General features: G+C 40.0%; 1 protein-coding gene across 16 annotated transcripts in view; it reads right to left on the bottom strand.

Annotated features, from left to right (window-relative positions):
• The window catches only part of KIF13A (kinesin family member 13A), a 230,435-nt gene that overhangs the window by 108,339 nt on the left and 104,599 nt on the right, over positions 1 to 17,497 (bottom strand). For all 16 annotated transcript variants that reach the window (XM_005553953.4, XM_065544379.1, XM_005553957.4 and 13 more), the window contains exon 4: positions 8,054 to 8,114. In XM_005553953.4, coding sequence (XP_005554010.3) covers positions 8,054 to 8,114 — 61 coding nt within the window. The remainder of the gene's footprint in view (positions 1 to 8,053; positions 8,115 to 17,497) is intronic.

Below are 17,497 nucleotides of genomic sequence, written 5' to 3'. Positions count from 1 at the left end.
TTGCTAAACCTCAGTTTTGTTATCTGTAAAATGGGGGCAGTAATAGTTTCTATCTGATTGGGTGCTTTGACAATTTTATCACCTAGTGCATGTAGAGGGATCGGCACAGTGCTTGGGATTCAATGCTCAGGGTTGTACTGTCTATTGCTATTGTTATTCACCCCTCTAAACACAATTAAGTTAAAGGATCTTTCTGGGTGCCAACAAGTACCATAAGGAATAAATGTGGACAAAGAAAGGCAGGTATTGAAGAAAGGGGGATTTGATAGGATAAAAAATAGGTGAGTAAAGGGGAGAACAAAAAAGCAGCATATATAAAACACTGACACATATATATACACTTTAAAAAAAAATTAACAAGATTAGCAAAGCTCATTTATTTTTTAACATCCTTTACAAGAAAAATTTTTCTTAACTGATCTTCTTGTCCAGTTCTCTGGATTAAGCAACATTCTCTCTTCCATCTATGAAATGCCCCCTGCATGCTAAATCACCCCAGCTGGGAGGTGACTCTCTGGACTCTCACCAGCTGAGTTATGCTTGTACAAAGGGTCAGTTGTATTTGCTCCTAAACTGTTCTATGTCAGTTGTACTTCTCTGTAATTACATAATTTCATTAACAAATGCAAAAAAGAGGGTTGCTGATTCTAAGAAAACTCTAAATACAATGCTTAGGAACAACTTGATAAAGGTGAGTCACCAAAAGAAATAACAAATCAAGTATGAGGTGAGATAATTTACAAAAGACCATAAAAGAAAAACAAAAATCTAGGAGGATTTGTTATTTAGATTTTTTCATAAATGTCTTTTAAAATGGCATGCATCATTTATAACGAATCCCTACCTTAACAAACTGTTCAAGTAACAACTACTAGTGCTGCTCATAACTATAGGGAAAACTTTTTTTTTTTTTTTTCTGAGACGGAGTTTTGCTCTGTCGCCCAGGCTGCAGTGCAGTGGCGCGATCTTGGCTCACTGCAAACTCCACTTCCCAGGTTCACGCCATTCTCCTGTCTCAGTCTCCCGGGTAGCTGGGACCACAGGTGCCCGCTACCATGCCCGGCTAATTTTTTGTCTTTTTAGTAGAGATGGGGTTTCACCGCGTTAGCCAGGATGGTCTTGATCTCCTGACCTCGTGATCCGCCCACCTCGGCCTCCCAAAGTGCTGGGATTACAGGTGTGAGCCACCGCCCCTGGCCAACTATACAGAAAACTTTTATGGTTTAAACCCAATAGCTAACAATTATTGAGTGCTTCCTCCAAGGCACTTGCTGAGTGCTTCATATACATAATCTCATTTCAACCCACAAAATTTATAATAAGGAAGTGCTGTTATTATTGCCTACAGCCACACAGCTGGGAAGTGGCAGAGGCAGAATTTGAGCCCAAGAAGTGTGACTCCAGAGCTTGTGCTTTTCACTACTAGAAAAAAGCCTTCATTCAAACAGACCAACTGAATAATAAAATAACGAACCAATACAATATGCTAGAACAAATTAATATTGTAGAACTCTGCTAAGAAATTGGTTCTATTTTGGCTACTGTTGGCTTTTAGAATGTAAATTTTGCTGCACAAATGTTGTGACTCATTGCGATTCTGCTTTGGTTAAGCAATATGAAGCAGAAATCATTTCTAGCTCTGAGCACAGAAAATCCCCCATCATGGGAACAGAATCAAACATGGGTGCTGTTCCCACAGCATCAGTCCACAGATCGGAGGTGCTCTTCTCTCCCCTCACAGTATAAAGCAATGCTAGCAGAATAAGAGGCAGATGTACGACCTTTCTCCTGAGTTGCAGGGCATCAACAATGCTCGAAAACACATGGCTTCAGCACATTTGAGCAACATGCCATATGGCAAGAACTGTTATATAATTTCTGAGTCAACAGTTTAGAATCTCTCAGGCCAGGGAATGTTCACGTCCACACTGACCCCAGATATGTCACTACCAGACGGTTTTTTTTTTTTTTTTTTTGGGGGGGTATGAAGATTTCTATAGATCTGGGAAGAAAATAAAAACCAAAGTTACTGGAAGTCACTGTTATCTAGTAACATGGCACATTTTAGAAATGTTAAAATATGTATTGATTCATTGTCAAGAATGCTTTAATTGCAATCAGCAGTGACTCAAACATTTACAAAGACTGCTTTCAAGTTTATCAGTATTGACTATAATATACAAACTTTATAATCTTAAATGTGGATCTGCGTATATCCGCATGTATATATGAAGTTCGGGAGAACATATGAGTTTATGTCAAAATGCCAAGCTCCAGGTATCTAATTCTGCAGGTTATTTCTGTTTTCTTCATTAGCCCTTACACAGGGTTTTTGCTTCAAACTCAGAGTTACCTGCCAGACAAACATTATTACAACTACCTAGCCAAAAGGTAACAGGAGGAAGAGATAATATATTTCAAATGTAAAATAATTCCTGGCTGGGCGCCGTGGCTCATGCCTGTAATCCCAGCACTTTGGGAGGCTGATCACTTGGCGGCTAGATCACTTGAGGTCAGGAGTTCAAGGCCAGCCTGGTCAACATGGAGAAACCCTGTCTCTACTAAAAAATACAAAAATTAGCCAGATGTGGTGGCACATGCCTGTAATCCCAGCTACTCAGGAGGCTGAGGCAGGAGAATCGCTTGAACCCAGGAGGCGGGACGTTGCAATGAGCCAAGATTGTGCCACTGCACTCCAGCCTGGGCGACACAGCGAGACTCCCTCTCAATAAATAAATAAATAAATAAATAAATAAATAAATAAATAAAATGTAAAATACCTCAAAGCATGATTCAATGCAATGTGAATGGCTTAACAAATAAGCCTTTAATTTGCCTCTGAAAAGTCCACTGGAACAGCTGTGTGGCCAACATAAAATGGCTGATTCATGTTTTATCAGAGAGCTGGAGGGGATCTGAGATCATTCCAGGCTGTATATCCTCCTTTCACAGATGAAGAACAGAGACCCACAGAAATTATCCTGCCCAAGGTCTAGCAGTTTGTGGCAAAACCAGTTGTCATAAATCTCAGTACATTGCATTTTCTTTCCAAAGTACTGACTCCTGTCACAATGAGACAATAATAAAGACGACGATAAATATTAAGGGAGTGCTTCCTACTTCCTAAGTAGCCAGGTACTTACTAGATTAAGCACTTTAAATGAATACATCATTTAGTTCTCAAATCAACCCTATGGGATCAGAACTATTAGTATCCTTATTTACCATATGAGGAAACAGAAGGATGGTGAGATTCAGTAACTCACCCGGCCTTACACAAATAGAAGGTGTTACAGCCAGGATTTGAACCAAGTCTGACTTAAGAGCTCATATTCTTCAACTGCTCCAACCAACCCACTGCAATGCCATTATACCTACTAGAGAATTACGTGTTTCTAAATCAGAAAGTGGGAGCATGGAGGCTCTTCCTATAGCTTTATAAATAGCAAGACATGATGGAGAATTTACTATTTTGACACACCACACAAAACTTAGAGCCCTTGCTTCTCTTTGCCTTCTCAATCCATGCACTTATCTTTCTCTCTCTCTCCCTGCTACTCCCCAGTTTTGAGAGCAGCTTTGAGAGTCCTGATTCAGTATCAATGATGCCATTATTCATCAAGCCTGACAAATAGGTCGGTTTCAGGAAATATGTGCTTCCCCTTCTCCACTTCCCCTGTTTTCCACCAGACAATGAATGCTTCTATCTTAATCTTTTTATTCACAATTAAGAAGGAATTGTTATTTTTTAATAAACAGAAAATAAATTAGTATGGAAACCATCAACTAATCTACATGTAACGTATTTACTAGGTAGATTATTTACAATGGATATAAACTTGAGAGAATAGTAAGCATGAATTTTACCTTTTGCTAAGGAGGAGGAACGTCATAGTATTTGTATGATAATGGGAATATCTGAAGAATAAGAAAATATCCTCCCAAATTTTGTAAGCAGACAGTGCTCTATGAGCTGGCAGAACCCAATTTCAGGGCTAACTGGAACATGGTACTCAATGTGATCATGCAGCCTAAAATTTACTAAATTTTACTAAATTTTAGGCTATCAATATGTTTAAAAATCATTCTGATCTTTTAAAATATATCTGAACTATTTGTAATGAAGCGCTACAGAAATCTTGAGTTTCACAACTAAATTTTATCATTTGTATGTAATAAAGTCATTTCTGGTTTGGAAAAAAAAAAAAGTTTGTTGTATATCCAGGCACATGAGTGGTATATTGCAGAAGGCTAGAGTGTTCTCTGTGGGCACTAATAGAGGATGTGATTCCAGAAGATATGGAAAAGAAAGAGAAAGACAATCTTCCTTAAGCATTATTTTAACCATATCACTCCAATAGCCCCTATTTTTCACCATATTAAAGTTCTTAGAATTTCCTATCATCTGGCCTCACTCAACATGTACAAACAGTCTCCCATAGCATCCCCCACAAGATGCACCTTCTTATTTTTCTTTCTTTCTCTTTTAATCTTAACTTTGCAGCTTCCCGCCCCCAAGATATACCTACTGCTCAGACCAGCATTACCACCATGGCTCTGCATCTTCCTTTATGGAAAAGTTAAATGAAAATATCATTTATGGGAACCTTCCATTAATCACCACATAAAGTGACCTATTTAACCCTTACAGCAACCACATAGCATAGGTATTGCCAGTTTTACTTTCTTCTATAGAAAACAAATTGTATCTCAGAGAAATTAAATAAATTGTCCAACAGAACCAAGACAGAGGTCCTGAGATTCAAACCCAGGTCTCACATCAAAGTCCATGTGTTCTCTTTGATACATGTTGCTTCCTCTTGTCTGGATGTCTTCTAGGCTTTCCTTTGACTAAACTCTAAACAACTCATATGTTGACAAGTAATAATCATATGTATTTATGGTATACAACATGATGTTCTGATATATGTATCCCTTGTGGAATGGCTGAATCAGGCTATTTAATATGTGTGTTTTCTCAAATACTTATCTCCTCTATGTTCCATCTCCTCTACGGTGCCTTCCCAGACAACTGGTGCCTTTCCAGATTTTATCTCTTTAAAATCTGGTGCCTCTCCAGATTTTCTCTCTCCTTGGATTTTATGTAACACTTAAAATCTATAAAATTTAGAGTTTAAATATTGTCTCAAAATATTATTTGGTATGCACTTCTTTTGCTTTCTAATTCATTTTTGGATTTCTCAAGGGCTTCCTGGGCTGCACACACACAGTAGTGGGGGGTCACGAATACTTAAAAAATTATTATGAGACTTTCTGGATTCCTGAGTTATATGAGAGGAATCAACAATAGACACTGGGCTGAGGTACTGAATGAGCGGTAAGAGGAGTCCCAGAAGAGACGATGGAGAAGGTAGAATGGGGCTATATAATAAAGAACATCAAATGTAGTCGAAGGAGTACAGATTTTTTTCTAGCCTGTGATGAGGAGTCCTGGAAAGTATCTGAGAAGTACAAGAGAAGACCTCCAGTTCAGGCAGATATATATGGCTGCATCTTGAATAACATAAATTGAACACGGTTAATGACGGGTTTGTAAAACCATAGCTTTTACCCCCATTTGTCTCCGCATCTGTAGGAAATGTTTTACTTTTGTTGTTGATTTAAATCTAAAAGTACATACCCGGCACAAAAATACACAGAGTGCTAACAAGTCAAGACTGTTCCAGACTCTGGAAAACTTATCACATAAAGTACCAAAGGACTAATAAAAAGACAAAGTAATTACAACCAACATTATGAACTACTTATTCACTTTAATAAAATATATTGCTCAAGTTGCAGGAATGGTATTTGGAAAGGCTAATTTACCCAGTGTGAGCAACTGAAGGAATTTTCCTAGTTCAAAATTGTTAACTCTTGAAAAAATTATGTTATCAAATAATTTCTCAAGTTTGCTTTTTATGGCAAGGAAAAACCTATCAATAAACAAAACATTAATTCTCTTTAAGTCAGTCACGTGCTTTTACCTCCAAATCTTTTAAGGCCAATACCCTCCCTTCATTTTTTTTTGTTTTTAACTAAATGAGAACGTCATTCAGCTGATTCTCTTATAAGTAGAAATAAGGAGAAAACCCTCATTAGGATGAAATATTTAGTTCATGAGATCTATTGTACAACATGGTGACTATAGTTAATAACAACGTATTGTATTCCTGAAAATTGCTAACAGAGTAGACTTTAAGTGTTCTCACCACAAAAAAGGATAAGTTCATGACGTAAAGCACATGTTAATTAGCTCAATTTAGCCATTCCACAATATATACATATTTCAAAACATCACACTGTATATGATAAATATATGCAACTTTTATTTGCCAGTTACAAAAATAATTTTTTTTTTTGAGACAGATTCTCACTCTGTCACCTAGGCTATGGTAAGACCTCAGCTCACTGCAACCTCTGCCTCCCGGGCTCAAGTCATTCTCCCGCCTCAGCCTCCCAAGTGGCTGGGATTACAGGTGCCTACCACCACACCTGGATAAGTTTTGTATGTTTAGTAGAGATGGGCTTTTGCTATGTTATTCAAGCTGGTCTTGAACTCCTGACCTCAAGTGATCTGCCCACCTTGGCCTCTCAAAGTGCTGGGATTACAGATGTGAGCCACCATGCCTGGCCGAAAAATAAATTTTTAAAAAGATGAAACATCTAAGAAAAAGGGGGCATAATCAGAAGCAAAAGAACCAACAACTTCCTCCACCAAACCAAATGCTTCCCTCTGGAACTAAAGCAATTGTGACTGACTCCTAGGAAAGCCTATGGTCATAAATAATAAAACAGCAGTCATTTGTGTTGGATGGAATGAGGATAAAATACCACAAGGAGGCCGGGTGCGGTGGCTCATGCCTGTAATCCCAGCACTTTGGGAGGCCGAGGCAGGTGGATCACCTGAGGTCAGGAGTTCGAGACCAGCCTGGCCAACGTGGTGAAACCCCGTTTCTACTAAAAATACAAAAATTAGCTGGGTGTGGTGGCAGGTGCCTGTAATCCCAGTGCCTGTATTCGGGAGGCTGAGGCAGGAGAATTGCTTGAACCCAGGAGGCAGAGGTTGCAGGGAGCCGAGATTGTGCCACTGACTCTAGCCCGGGTAACAAGAGCAAGACTCCATCTTTTTTGAAAACAAACAAACAAACAAACCCACAAGGAGAGAACCCTAGCAAAATGTGGGGCTGTGAGGCAGCACTTCCCTGAGGAGCATGTAGTATTCATTCACAGGACCACTGATAGCTGAGGACGCTCAGGACCTGAGTGAGTTTTGGAAACCACATCACCTGTGCTCTCCTTATATAAACAGAGCAGGGGGTGAGGTGCAGTGACTCACGCCTGTAATCCTAGCACTGTGGGAGGCCCAGGCGGGCGGATCACCTGAGGTCGGGAGATCGAGACCATCCTGGGTAATATGGTGAAACCATGTCTCTAATAAATATACAAAAAATTAGACGGACATGGTGGCACATGCCTGTAAACTCAGCTACTTGGGAATCTGAGGCAGGAGAACTGCTTGAACCCAGGAGGCGGAGGTTTCAGTGCACCGAGATTGTGCCATTGCACTCCAGCCTGGGCAACAAGAGTGAAATTCCGTCTCAAAAAAAAAAACAAAAAACAAAAACAAACACACACACACACACACACACACACAAAACAGAGCAGGCAATGCCCTGAAAGTTAGTGATAAGGAAAGGCATGGCAAATGAAACCTTTTTTCACATGACTCTCACAAAAGCTACCATTTATGGCTTGAGGTGGTTCCCTCATTATCTCAAATCTTTAGAAAATCTTTGAAGACACCAATACCCCCCATTACAGGTGAATAATTTGAAGCTTAATAAAAATCTGTTCAAGGATTTTGCAAGTAAGTGGCAGACACAGATTTTGAAACCAAATCTTATTGACTTCAAAACCCATGTGGTATAATTGGAAAGCACAGGTGTGAATTACATACGAAAAGTAAAACTTCAGAGGAATTAAAGACAATAAACTCAATGGAGGAAGAGGCCAGAAGCCCAACTGCCAGGTGTGGAGGGAGAAAACTTACCAGCATATTTTGTAGTGTTAGATTCATCCATGGACCAAAAGCAATAATCAAAGGCAAATACCTGAATGAAAGAACAAAATATTAAGCTTAAAGATTAATTAACTTCTTATGAGTAAATCAGACTGAAAAAAAAAAAATCACTGGTGAAGATGAGAAGGATGGCCACTACTGCCTGATTGAAAAAAATCACTACAGGTTTGGTGCTTTTGTTAACCATAAAATTTCTTATTTTCCTCCTTTTTGGGGGACAGGGTCACCCAGGCTGGAGTGCAGCTGCAACTATCACAGCTCACTGCAGCCTCAAACTCCTGGGCTCAAGGGATCCTCCTGCCTCAGCCTCCTGAGTAGCTAGGACCACTGGTGCACACCACCATACCGAGCAATTAAAAAAAAAATTGTTGCAGACAGGAGGTCTTGCCCTATTGCTCAGGCTGGTCTCAAACTCCTGGCCTCAAGTGATCCTCTCTCTTCTGCCTCCCAAAATGTACTGGGATTACAGGTGTGAGCCATCGCGCCTGGCCCTATGATACTTCTTTTAGACTAAATATATGATTAGCTTTCTGTATTAGAATAAGTTGTACATGAAAATTGCTATTTATCTAGAATTCAAATAACCAGACACTTTAACCAGATATTTTTTTCCACAATACATCTGATGAGAAAAAACAAAAAGCAAAAACAACGTCTTCTCTCGCAAGTCCATGGTTTCAGCATCCACTGACCCTTCCAGGTCCATCTCCCTCAGCTTCTCAAGTAATACTCAACTTTCATATAAAGCAGTTCCTTCTCCTAGCTTTCCATGATACCATCTCTAGCATACTGGAGCTCAAAACTCTCCATATTCCTATCCTGCACTCCTTTCCCCTTTTGTCTCAGCATGCAATCTCCAGCAAAGCATGTTTTTTTTTTTTTTTTTTTTTGGGTGTGTGTATGGGGGGGTTCTTACTGTATTTTTAATATGCATTTCCTTGAAAAGTAAAGATGTGAAGCAATTTTACATGTTTAGTATTTGGCATGTCTTTTATATGTAAAAGTATCTCTTCATATTTTTTTAATTTTCCATTTTTTTTGAGTTGGAGTCTTGCTTTGTCGCCCAGGCTGGAGTGCAGTGGTGCAATCTCGGATCACTGCAACCTCCGTCTCCCGGGCTCAAGTAATTCTCCTGCCTCAGCCTCCTGGGTAGCTGGGACTACAGGTGCTCGCCACCATGCCTGGCTAATTTCATGTTTTTTCTTTTTTTCTTTTTCCATAAGTTATTGGGGTACAGGTGGTATTTGGTTACATGAATTAGTTCTTTAGTGGTGATTTGTAAGACTTTGGTGCACCCATCACCCGAGCAGTATACACTGCACCATATTTGTAGTCTTTTATCCCTCGCCCCTCTCCCACTCTTCCCCTCAAATCCCCAAAGTCCACTGTATCATTCTTATGCCTTTCCATCCTCATAGCGAGAACATACGATGTTTGATTTTTCCATTCTTGAGTTACTTCACTTACAACAATAGTCTCCAGTCTCATCCAGGTCGCTGCAAATGCCGTTAATTCATTCCTTTTTATGGCTAAGTAGTATTCCATCATACACACACACACACACACACACACATATACACACACATACACACCCCCATACACACCACAGTTCCTTTATCGACTTGTTGACTGATCGGCATTTGGGTTGGTTCCACGATTTTGCAATTGTGAGTTGTGCCACTATAAACATGCATGTGCAAGTATCTTTTTCATATAATGACTTATTTTCCTCTGGGTAGATACCCAGGAGTGGGATTGTTGGATAAAATGGTAGTTCTCCTTTTAGTTCTTTAAGGAATCTCCACACTGTTTTCCATAGTGGTTGTACTAGTTTACATTTCCACCGGCAATGTAAAAGTGTTCCCTGTTCACTGCATCCACACCAACATCTACTGGTATTAAATCATTAATTCACTCTTACATGAATTAACTTTCTGTATAGCTACTGAATGTCTCCTATATACCAGGAATGGCTGGTGCTTCTTGGTGCTTCCTCTGTAAGGACTCCCATTGAACTGCTGTTCTTTTCCTTTTTTTTTTTTTTGAGACAGAGTCTCACTCTATCATCCAGGCTGCAGTGCAGTGGCACAATCTCAGCTCACTGCAGCCTCCACCTCCTGGGTTCAAGTGATTCTCCTGCCTCAGCCTCCCAAGTAGCTGGGACTACAGGCGTGCACCACTATGCCCAGCTAATTTTTGTATTTTTAGTAGAGACAGCGTCTTCCATGTTGGCCAGGGTGGTCTCAAACTCCTGACCTCAAATGATCTGCCTGCCTCAGCCTCCCAAAGTGCTAAGATTACAGGCGCGAGCCACCGTACCCAGCCCTAACTGCTGTTTTTCATGCCCATTACCATCACTTGTGTTCCAGTTGTTATTATCAAATGTGTAGAGCAATGTTTCCCAAAGTGTGTTCTAAGGAACCGGAGTTTCATGAGCTAATCCATAAAAAAAGATCAAATCATGTTGGAAGTGGTACACGTTTTATCCTATTTGAGATTCTCAATGCTAATTCTCAATATTAAAGGCTCTGAAAAGTCTTCCAGAGACTTTTCAGAAAAGAAGTCCATAAAGAAGTCTATTTGATTGTTTAACGTTTTATTTCCCCAATTCATTCTGGTGAGGAGACCCTTTTTGGAGTAACATCTATTAACATGCCTTGGAACTACTACTTCTCAGCACATCCCTTAGGAAATGCAGCCCAGGTGACTCAGTAGCTGTCTTCCTGGGCTCACTGCTATTGCCTTTTGTCTCTTGCAGTCCAAATAGTAAATTACAAACCTCCCATGGGCCGGATCCTTTAATGCTTAATCACTTTCAAGAGATCTTAAGCACTGAGCATACAGAACCCGTGCTCTCTGGCCTGGCATTTGAGACTAGCCACAAAAGGCCCTCCCAGCCTATTAACCCCAGCTTCCTCTTGCTCCAGTGGAACTTATCCTTACCTCAGAATTACTAACTATAATTTCATCTCTGTCCTTGTTCTCTCCTTCTTTTCCACCCTTCAAAATACATCATACCCCTTAAGGCCCAGTTCGATATATTTTTTCCTCCCAGAAGCATTCTTGTTTAAATCCAAAGGAATTATCTTTTTTTCTCTGAAACCTTACAACACTGTTGAGTTCTTTTTTATGGCTCCTATCTCAATCATTTTATTTTTCACTATCATGTATATGATCTGTGTGTGTGAGAGAGATAGCATTCATTCATTCATTCATTCATTCACTCATTCACTCATTCAGAGACAGGGTCTCCCTCTGTTGCCCAGACTGGAGTGCACTGGCACTATCATGGCTCACTGTAGCCTCAATCAGCTCAATTGATCCTACCACCTCAGCCTCCTGAGTAGCTGGGACCACAGGCACATGCCACCACGCCCAACTAATTTTTGTGTTTTTTGTAGAGATGGGGCTTCGCCATGTTGCCCTGGCTGGTATCAAACTCTTGGGTTCAAGCAATCCTCCCACCTTGGCTTCCCAAAGTGCTAGGATTACAGGCATAAAGCCACTGTGCCCGGCCTATATATATATTTTATGTCCACTTGTAGACTAAGTTCCCTGAAAGCAGGATCCATATCGAATTCATCTTTGAAGCCTGCAATGTTTATAGTAGTCACTTTATAATTACTTATTGAATGATTAATGGCATTAAGATCTTGCAGGGAAGCAGGCAGTTTTGTATATTATAAAAGACTAATAAATTGTACGCAGTGCTCTCTCTTGCCAAAAAAAAAAAAAAAAAAGACTAAGTTATGTTCTGAATAGTTTCGGCACTATATATACTTTATTTTAATGCTTTTAAAACTGATTTAGGTATATATGATGTACTCAACTTACATCATCAACCCCAGATCCAAATTCAATTTTGTTAAACATTCACTCTGGTTTTATAACAGCCAAGTTTCAAATGAACAGTTATGAAACAATAGTTTCAGCCAAGAGAATGTGGAATATTTACTGCATTCAAGGGCTCTTCCAATGACTCTAGAGACCGACCACACAAGCGTAATCCAGTTAATCTTCCTGCCTCTGGGCAGGACTGAACTTCAACACTTCTAAGAGATGAAGATCTATCTTGTTTTTAAACATTTCCAGAAAAGGAGATTCCACAAACTCCCTTTAATGGCATCTTACAATACTTAACTTTTATTCCCAGGACATTTTCCTTTTCTTTTGACCTAAGTCAACTCTCCTTACTTTAAACAGCCAATAGAGGCTATTTTCCTTTCCTTTCCTTTTTTTTTTTTTTTTATCTTTGCTGCTCTCCTTATATCCCAGGCACTGTGCCCAAGCTTGATCCATGGTGAATTTCAGTGACATGCATCATCCTAAATATTAAGAAAAAAAAAAAATCCTCCCACCAAGAACCTTTGGTTTTCAACCTCATTCTGTGCCGCTTTCAAGAACTTCTGGTTTCTGCACTGAAAAAATTTGCAGTCAGTATTTATTGAGCATGACCTACAAACCAGGCCTAGTAGTAGTCATCTAATTCATTAATTCACTTATCCATTCACAAATATTTATTGAGTACCTATTGTGTGCTAAGCTCTAGAATTATAGCAGTGAATAAACATGCAAAGACTCGTGGAGCTCATGAGTATCCTATTCCTTGCATTATCTGTAGTAATACTTATATTATTCATGTCCCTTATGAAGCTCCCAGTGGGGTGAAGGGAGAGAAGCAATATGCAAGCAAACAATAAACACATATGGCGCCAGGAGGTAATCAGTGACACAAAAATGTAACAGCGTGGGGGTACTGGAGAAAACTGGAGCAGGTTCTATGAAAGCTTGTGGAAAAGCACGGATAGGCAGAGGCAATAGCAGGTGCCAAGGCACTGGGACAGAGAGCACCTGTGTGTTCAAGGACTCTGTTTTGAACACAGTTATTGTTATATATAGTGGAATCATCATTTATTCACTTCTTCAGTTACTGCTACATGTAGTGGAATAATCATTTATTTTCTTTTTTTTTTCTTTATAGAGACAGGGTCATGCTGTGTTGCCCAGGCTGGTCTTAACTTCTGGGCTCAAGCGATCCTCCTGCCTTGGCTTCCTGAAGTGTGGTATTACAGGCATGAGCCACTGCACCCAGGTCAAACTTAATTTGACGATTTGCTATTCTTCAAATAAGGTCAGAGAGCCAGAGCTTGACATTCATAGTAACACTACTTAAAATAAAATGAGAGCTACCCCAAATTTTGAGGGTCTACCTGTCAGTAAGAATTATTCCAAAGTCTGTGAAAATTTCTAACAAAGTTAATCATTTAAAGTTGTTTTTGCTAATAAAAGGGCACATGAGAAAATTTTCATTTTAAGCATTTGCCCCCTAGAATTCAGACAAATATTAAAACCCTGCAGACGATAAAAGAGTCCTGACAATATTGATAGATACAACTGTTGCTAAATAGCAGCACCCTTTGAACTACATTATGTCTCGAATTTCAAAATCTTTGATCACAGGCATTTTAGAATGGTGATACCTCAAACCAGTCATGGAGTACAGGTTGTTATTTTACTAAACATTTACTAGGAAGAAAGTTGAAGTCCAGAAATCTACATGATTTCCCTAAAACTCAAAGCAAGTGAATAGAAAAATTCTTGTTATTCTTTTTTTTCTCAGCTGGAGGTGATCTCCCAATCCCCTTTCCCTCCTATAAAATTTTACAGCAGTTTGTAGCTCCCAAAACACTGATTCACATACGGTCCTGTTTATGCCTTGGTTCTTCTGTGTGGGTCTTACTTCCAAATCTAAATGGTGAGCTCCATGACAGCAGGGACTATGTTCCATGCACCCCATAGCGCCTGTTTCAGTGTCTCATACAGGGCAGCAACTGTATGTAATATTTTTTCAATTAATAAACATATTACCAGGGGAAGGAGTTGGAACACAGACAAGAGTATGGAGTGGATGTAAGAACTATTATGAATAAGCAGAGGTTCAAGCTGGAGGGTATCTTTTTAGATGTTTCATTACTTTCACATGCGTGGTTTGGGGGAACTTGGTTCCTGCAATGGTCAAATAAGGATTGGGTCACTAGATGAGCACTGGGGTCCCCTTCAGCATCACTACTCCATGGTACAAGTGGATAAACAAGCAAGGGTATATCATGCACAATTTGTAGTCTGCACAGAAATTAGAACATTTATTTGGTTGACTGTCACTAGAAAAATTATGGCCGTTACTAACACAGTTTTAAAGATGTTTAAAATAATTCCTTTGTCATGTCCTTGACATTTCCCTTGCAATCTCTTGTTAGTTCCATAAATTATTTACAAACTATTACCCTTCTTTTCATGCCAAAATATAATTATAATTGAGTAACACAATGTTTGTTACAAAAGGAGACATGCTTTTCTTAGGTCTTTACAGTAGTTTTGATTTTCCCATACAAAATACATTGACATTTCAAAAGGGAGAAAACCAATTTCTCAAGACTTATTTCTTGGAAATTGACTGCTTCGTTTTTTTCTAATTTTTTAAAAACTTTATTTTAGAGAGAGGGTCTTGCTCTGTCACCTAGGCTGGAATGCAGTGGCATGGTCATAGCTCACTGCAGCCTCAACCTTCCAGCTCAAGCAATCCTCCCAAAAGTAGCTGGGACTACGGGTGCATGCCACCATGCCCAGCTAATTATTTTTTTTTTTTTGGTAGGGATGGGGCCTCGCTGTGTTGCCCAAGCTAGTCTCGAATTCCCCTGGCCTCAAGTGATCTTCCTGCTTTGGCTTCCCAAAGTGCTGGGATTATAGTTATGAACCACCATGGCTGGCCAGAAACTGATGACTCTGAAGAAAAATAAAGTCTTATTTTTTGCAAACCCATCATATTATACTAGAAAAATGTTATTTAAGACTTGGGCCAGGCTCGGTGGCTTACATCTGTAATCCCAGCACTTTGGGAGGCCAAGGTGGGCAGATCACCTAAGGTTAGGAGTTAAAGACCAGTCTGACCAACATGGTGAAACCCCATCTCTACTAAAGAGACAAAAAGTTAGCCAGGTGTGGTGGCACGCACCTGTAATCTCAGCTACTTGGGAGGCTGAGGCAGGAGAATAGTTTGAACCCAGGAGGCAGAGGTTGCAGTGAGCCAAGATCGCACCATTGCACTCCAGCCTAGGCGACAGGGCAGGACTCTGTCTCAAAAAAAAAAAAAGGCTCTGTTGTCCAGGCCAGAGTGCAGTGGGGCTTGGGGCAATCATATTCCTGGGACCATATTCCTGGGATCAAGCAGCCTCCCGAGTAGCTAGGACTACTAAGACTACGGGCACATGCCACCATACTTGTCTAATTTTGCTGCTGCTGTTGTTGTTGCAAAGATGGGGTCTTGCAATGTTGCCCAAGTTAGTATCGAACTCCTGACCCCAAGCAATTCTCCCACCTCGATCTCCCTAAATGCTGAGCCACTGTGCCTGGCTCAGCAGACTTCTTAGTGCATACAGCTGAGTAAAACAACAAAACGCAAACCAAGTATAAATTTTACATTTTATTAATAAGAACCAACATTGTGAAAACATTTTTTTGTAAAGGCATTCAAACCTTTTCAACTAAAAAAAGAGCTAAAAGCACAGATGTTTTCTAGTTGTTTTTGAAATCTGAAAGCTATTGCCTTCACTGTTTTCAACAACATTTGACTCCACCTTCTCAGAATCCCACTCCTTCCTCTTAGTTTGCAACTTATAAAACCCATACCAGCATTTAATTCTCTGCAGCTTGCGATACATCTGCTCCACCTTTATCAGGCTCTTAAAAATGTTAGCTTTGCATTTTTGTCAACCACTGAATATCTAATAAAGTTACTAAAGCTGTTTTTAATAAGGCAAATGTGTTGAATGATATATATAATCTGAGGTAATGAAGTTCCATGACTTACGAATAGGATGTAGCACAGTTAAACTCCACTCTTATCTAAAAGTCATCTCTGATGGCATTTCAGCAAAATTCAATTTACAGTTAAAAAAAAAAAAAAAAAAGGGCCGGACACAGTGGCTCACGAGGTCAGGAGATCAAAACCCAGTCCCTACTAAATATACAAAAATTAGCTGGGCGTGGCAGCACATGCCTGTAATCCCAGCTACTCGGGAAGCTGAGGCAGAAGAATCGCTTGAACTCGGGAGGAGAAGGTTGCAGTGAGTTGAGATCGCGCCACTGCACTCCAGCCCAGCAACAGAGCTAGACTGCATCTCAAAAAAAAAAAAAAAAAGCAGCAGCAATGGCCAGGTGCAGTGGCTCACAGTTGTAATCCTAGCACTTTGGGAGGTGGAGGCAGGCGGATTACTTGAGGTCAGGAGTTTGAGACCAGCCTGGCCAACATGGTGAAACCTTGTTTCTACTAAAAATACAAAAATAGCCTGGCATGGTGGCATGCACCTGTAATCCCAGCTACTCGGGAGGCTGAGGCATGAGAACTGCTTGAACCTGGGAGATGGCGGTTGCAGTGAGCTGAGATTGTGCCACTGCATTCCAGCCTAGGCAACAGAGCAAGTCTCTGTCTCAAAAAAATAAAAAAAGAAGCAAGATCTTCTATGTTCCTTGGAGAACCAGAAGGCATCCGCGTTTTAAGATATGGAATCTGTAACCATTTTTCTGATCCATGAAAATGAGACGTGAAGGCACTTTCAACTGCATTACCTTATTACCTCTGTATCCTTTCATTTGTCCTTTCGAGTTGTGTGCTTTCACTAATACGTTCTCCAACTGCAAAATGGTCAATTTGGAAAGCAATAAACTAACACCCACTTGTTACCTTTTTCACTTTTAGGGGCTGTAGGGAACTCAAGTATGTACTAGGCCTATTTGTATCCTCTTGCTTACAATCTAGTTAAAAAGGTAAAACATAAAACAAGTATTCTTTTTCTAAGAAAAGTAATTTTTTTCCCTAAAATCATTTTAATACCTCTCAGAAACCCTCCTCAGACACAAAGTGATTAATCTAATACTTACTATGTCAAGATAATTTAATTTTATGTAAAGAAATATTTCTGGACATATACATCAGATTTTTGCAAGGTAAGCCAAAACCTACCTTTTAATTTCTGTTTCCTTTTAATGTCATCTCAAATGTCACTCCTTTATAAAATTTTTTTTTTTTTTTTTTTTTTTTTCCAGATGGAGTCTTGCTCTGTCACCCAGGCTGGAATATAGTGGCATGATATCAGCTCAGCGCAACCTCTGCCTCCCAGGTTCGAGCTATTCCCTTGCCTCAGCCTCCTGAGTAGCTGGGACTACAGGCGCCCACTACCACGCCTGGCTAATTTTTGTATTTTTAGTAGAGATGGGGTTTCACCATGTTGGCCATGCTGGTCTTGAACTTCTGACCTCAAGTGATCTGCCCGCCTCAGCCTCCCAAAGCGCTGGGATTAAAGGCGTTAGTCACCTCACCCAGCCTCCTTATAAAACTTTTAAGGATACTATTTCTCA

This window comes from Macaca fascicularis, chromosome 4 (assembly GCF_037993035.2).
Source record: "Macaca fascicularis isolate 582-1 chromosome 4, T2T-MFA8v1.1".
In the NCBI taxonomy this organism is placed as follows: domain Eukaryota; kingdom Metazoa; phylum Chordata; class Mammalia; order Primates; family Cercopithecidae; genus Macaca; species Macaca fascicularis.
The sequence above is the reverse complement of the archived record's forward strand: the minus strand, read 5'-3'. Positions and strand labels throughout refer to the sequence as shown.